At 52.7% G+C, this 5,184-nt stretch overlaps 1 protein-coding gene across 1 annotated transcript in view; it reads right to left on the bottom strand.

Moving 5' to 3' along the window:
- LOC104627189 (sortilin-related receptor) overlaps window positions 1–5,184 on the bottom strand; it is a gene marked incomplete at its 3' end in the record, with an annotated part of 20,652 nt that overhangs the window by 5,442 nt on the left and 10,026 nt on the right. Inside the window, exons 13-16 of the mRNA XM_010295317.1 lie at window positions 3,512–3,698; window positions 2,292–2,420; window positions 1,940–2,025; window positions 36–208 (exon numbers count right to left, since the gene is read on the bottom strand). Coding sequence (XP_010293619.1) covers window positions 36–208; window positions 1,940–2,025; window positions 2,292–2,420; window positions 3,512–3,698 — 575 coding nt within the window. The remainder of the gene's footprint in view (window positions 1–35; window positions 209–1,939; window positions 2,026–2,291; window positions 2,421–3,511; window positions 3,699–5,184) is intronic.

The raw sequence follows: 5,184 nt of genomic DNA, 5'->3' as shown, positions 1-5,184 counted from the left end.
GAGCGTTTCGCCAGCCTCTCCGCTCCCCGGCTCACCTGTATAATGTCGAGAGTGACGTCGGCCCAGTACAAGCAGTTGTGGTCGTAGTCGAAGTCCAGCGCGACTGCCCCTCGCAGCCCAGCCAGGGGCAGCTCCTCGCTGATGCCGGAGGTGAGGTCGTAGCGGTGGATGGAGTAGCGGGTGGCGTAGAGAATGAACTCGTTCTCCTCTGCAAGAACAGGGAGCACCTTGTTTAGATGCCTCTGGCCGTTTTAGGATACTCAGGGTGGGGGACGGGCAAAAAGAAAATACCAGGTATTTTTGTCTTACCCCTGGCCACATATTTTAGCATCTTAGCGTAAGGGAGGGAAAGGCCCTTTGTCTCGGTGGGATTAGGTTAATGCGAACACCCTAATAGCCTTATGCGGGTCCCATGCGCACCAGCGCCCGGGAACATGCTGCGGCCTCTGTTTGTTCCAGGGGCTGAAGGAGGAGATAAGGACAGCAAAATCTGTCATGACCCCTTCCTTCCCACGTCAGGGTGCTGCCAATGTGAAACAAAATACTGATCTCCTATTCCTCAAAAAACTCATAAAAAAGGTGGGGGTGATGGACGTCTGTGAGCCCTAGGGGACACCAGCACTGCAGTAAATATCCCAGAGTGAGTTTTGTTTCTAAATTGTGCCGAATCCAGCGTAACGGGATCCTGGTCTGGGACAAAGTCTCCCGGGCACTAGCACACTACCGGTAAAGTCCAATAATGCTATTAATGAGTAAAGCTCCTGTCAGTAAGTAATTCTGGCTGCGCATCCCTAATGAGATTATACAGAGATACGAAACAGATACCGGACATGAAAGCGTTACCATGGTGCGAGCCAACACGGATCTGAGGACCATCAACAAATACCCTGGGAACATGGCACTTCAAAGCCGAGCCTGGTGGGGACTGCAGGTTTATTTTTCAATCGGCAGGACCCTTCTCAGGGTGACTAACATAGCTCTCCAAATAGTTTAAGAGGGCTCGGAGGGATGAATAACGTGTTGGGCTCTGAACGAGGAAGAAAACTAAGCACGACATTGGCATGAATCCCAGCAGAGGGAACGCTTCCCCAGGTGCCCGCTGGGCCATTTTTGCATCTGGAGTATCTTTTGCACCCTGAAAAATCTTTGGCCGGTGCAGGGAAACCTCAAGCTGGCAGGGCTGCCTGCTCTGCAGCCCCATGGCTCTAGCTCAGCCACGGCCCCGGGCTTGCCCTGCCCGCAGCGCCGGCTCAGCCGCCCCATCCCTTGCTCCAGCCTCTTCCCTGTCTCAGGCACTCTCTCTCGAGCTGCTGTGTGGTGGCATGCTAATCACGCGGCTCATGACGGCAGATTAAATTAAAGCTGTAATGAGCAGAATGCAAATAACTTTGGCAGCACAGGGGCATGAGACCGATTTTGTCTCTCGTACATTTGAGAGGAGAAACTAAGGATGGAGGTGAAGCCTGGCGGGCACGGGCATGAGGACTGAAAGGCAGCATCTGCCCTGATCTGGCCTCAAAAAGCCGTCGTTAACTGCGTGCGGCAGCCCGTCTCAGGGCAGCACCTTCCCGAGGGTTTCCCCGACGGGGGCTATCTTTGGCCTAACTTGTGTCTTTCTGGATGGGTTCAAGCCTGCTACAGCGAGGATGTGACGGGGATAAAAGCAGGTTCCTGCTCTGAGGGCTTCAGCCTCCTGTGACTTCCGGAGCAGAGAGGGCTCTGCACCGCAGGCTGATGCTGCTCCCGAGCAGGTCCCTCAGAAGCTCTCCAGGCCCTGAACAGGACAGGAGATGACGGGTTTGTAACTGAGGCATTTCAGCTCCTGTGTCATAAGTTTTGTCCGAGAACCCTCTGGGAATTTGTGTGTGGTCCCTCAGGCACCAGCCAAAGGTTTTACATATGAAGCCCTTGTGCCCGAAGCAATCCTGTGTGTACTCACCGGCCAGGGGACATGGTACCAGCTCCCCTTCGAGCCGCGACTCAACGTCTCCACCTGTACAAGTGTCCCCAGAGATCTTTCGGTAGCTGCAACACATATAGCCAGGCAGTTTATTTCACGGAAACCGCTAACACACTACCACGTGCAGCTAGAATAAGCAGCATCGCTGAGTTGCAACACACATCTAAACATGCAATTCATTTACTGCCGCTCATGGGGTGTTTGCGTGTGGTTTTTGTGGGAGTTGTTTGTTGTTTTGGGGTTGTTGTTGTTGTTTGGGGATTTTTAATCACCGATAGCATAAACCCCAGAATTTGGAAGATCAGGTTCCCCTCCTGAGTACAACACATACCCTCGAGTCTTCCTGTAAGTTGAGCCAACAGGGCAAGGGACTGGTGGGTCGTATGGTTTCCCGGCAAATTCAGGGTCGGGAACACAAATTTCTAACGATAAGTCGTCGCTCAGTTTAAAGCCAAAATCACTGCAAGGAGAAGAAAGATGTTAAGGAGGGCAGGAGGATGAGGAAAAAGTGCAGCCATGCTATACTATTACTCTCCTCTATATTTGCCCAGAAGTTTTAAGACCCCAAAGTTATCTCAGAAGTCCATTCCTTTATTATCAGCATTCAGCTGCACAATAATATCTTACAGCCAGGCAGCTTCTGTCTTCAGGATGTTTCAAGAACATTTTGCAAAGAAGAAGCCTGCCGGTGGCTGAGCAGACTAGGGTAGGTAAGGCAGCAAGGCACAGCGGAGCCAGAGCGCTCTCGAAATTGGGCTGCAAGCCCCAGTTTTCCTGCTAGCTGGCTTAGGCCACCGGTGTACGTCTTGGCTTTTCCTGTCGGTAAAGTGGGAGTTACAGCGCGCCTGTTTTTTGGAAAAGGCTGTGGAAGAGGTTATGTCAGTCCGATTCTGCAGGGAGCCCAGGGCTGCAATTCCCAGGCAGGAATCGGATCCCACCAGCCCTATTCCCAGACTGCTCGTGATGAGTCAGACCCCTTTCCAGCCTCTGTCCCTGCATCGGACAGGCAGGTCCAGACTCCTGTCCTTATTAACTGTGTGTACCGGGCACTGGAGCGGTCTGGCCATGAGACCTGCTGAAAGCCCGGTCCCTGAAAAGCAGTTCCCTTACTAACCCCAAACCTTTGCATCCGATTGCCAGAGCACTTCCTAATACCGAGAGCTGCGCAGCGTCAGCAACATGCAAATTTCAGGTGAAGCGATATAGCAGGGCCAGTTGCACCCCGGCCGCTAAAGGGTCACTAAGCGTTTTAGTGGAGGATCTCTAATGTGTGATGGGAAATTGTCCACTGTCGTTTGAAAGAAGGTGATGGATTAACAACACTTACCTCTTCTACAGAACCTTTCAGAGGCTCTGAAGACATTAATTAAGTCTTATGCCCCATTATTAATGAAAGGATGTTTTCAGTCTATTTAGTTTCCTCTTTGCTATAAAATCAAGCAACAATATAAAGAGCTAAGTAAATTGGATGTCTGCTCACTTTGAGCGATTGGTCACAGATATTTATCTCAGACTTATAATCCAGACTAAAAGAAATTAATTGGTATTTACCATTCAAAGTCCTCTCTTGTACAAGAGCAGTTGGAGACCATGACAGGTCTGTCAAAATCTTCCCCATTGAAACAGGTCGCATGAGCAGTCCTCCTTTTGAAAACGGTTTTATGCCCCAGCAAGCATTCATTGCCTCGCTCGTCGGACGGTGACCACAGTTTGTAGTCATTCTCTGTGCAAGGGACCCCTAAGCGAAGCGACAAGGTTGGGGTAAAGAAAGGCGCAGTCCTTGCAGCACCCCAGACCAAGGGCTCCAAAGCAAGAGAGCCGCAGATGTCCCTCGGTCGCTGCTGGCAAGGTAGCGCAAAGCGCGGTACCGTGTCCCACGCCAGTGCCGTGCTCCGGGGCCTGGGGGGATGCGGAGAGCCTTGCTCTCGGACGAGGTGCAAAAGGCCTCTCGGGAGAGCCGCAGGCTGCAAGCAGCCAGCCCGGCCTCCGAGAAGGCTGCGTTAACCTCGGCTTCTTGCTGCGGCTAGCGGCATAGAGACCCGGGACACTCGGAGTGAGGGCGGGCGTGCTGGTACCCACCCATGCACCACGATAATGCCTGTTGCCCCTTCTCTCTCCCCACCCTCCCCGGCACAAAAAAGGTGTCTTCCCCCCGACTGCCAGGCTCTAGTCCTGGCCCGAAAGAAAAGGCCAAGCAGAAGGCCTTTCGGCTCAGAGCGTGCAGCGGCGCTCGGTGACAGGAGGCGACGAGCAGCTCTGTCACGGTGACAGAGAATTTGCAATGCCTCATTTAAATGAAGTCATTCTGGTTACCAAACAGATCCATTTCTAACAAAACGTCAAGGGAATCAGTTATAAATTTTAGTTAAGCAAATTCCTCTGCTGGGTTTAACTGCTCTTTGATTAAAAGGCTGCCTCGCAATCAAAGCTGAAATGGGTTATAAAACATTCATAGGCACAAGCCTTCAGAAGGTGTTTTTTTTCCCCCTTTCCTTTTGAGCAAATCCCTCAGCGAGGAGGGAGCGGGTATGGGGAGAGCGCAGGGGATGCGAGTGCCTTCGTTTTTGGGTCCCTCGGGCAGCCACGTCCATGTGGATGGGAGACGCAAGGGACGGGGCACCCGAACGCGGTCGGTAGTACCGCAGCCCATGCAGGCAATGCCCTCTCTCCCCCAGCTCCTGCGGGACCGCCGGGGCAGTGGGGCCAGTCTGCTGCTAACAGGAACTTGAGGGCATCTCTCTGGGGTCTCCTGTTGGAAAACAGGATGGAGAGCAAGAGCAACAAAGGTTTCCTCCGTGCCCCATTTGTATTTAGGTGGCCAACTTCTCGTGCTCGTTCAGTGGGACACCAGGTGCCTTAGAATCAAACTAAATAGTTTGGTTTGTAGCCTGAGGTCTCTAGGTCGATTTGGGCTACCAAAAAACCTCTCCCACGGCCTCTCCTCACTCTCGGGCCCCTCGAGACGATACGAGCAAGAGCAACAAAGGTTTCCTCCGTGCCCCATTTGTATTTAGGTGGCCAACTTCTCGTGCTCGTTCAGTGGGACACCAGGTGCCTTAGAATCAAACTAAATAGTTTGGTTTGTAGCCTGAGGTCTCTAGGTCGATTTGGGCTACCAAAAAACCTCTCCCACGGCCTCTCCTCACTCTCGGGCCCCTCGAGACGATACAGCAAAATGTCACTTGCGCGCGCAGGGCTGCTCGCGGCAGGCTGCGCTGCCCGGG

Source organism: Phaethon lepturus, unplaced genomic scaffold, assembly GCF_000687285.1.
Source record: "Phaethon lepturus isolate BGI_N335 unplaced genomic scaffold, ASM68728v1 scaffold23989, whole genome shotgun sequence".
NCBI lineage: Eukaryota > Metazoa > Chordata > Aves > Phaethontiformes > Phaethontidae > Phaethon > Phaethon lepturus.
Note: the sequence above shows the minus strand (reverse complement) of the source record. Positions and strands in the feature narration are given on the sequence as shown.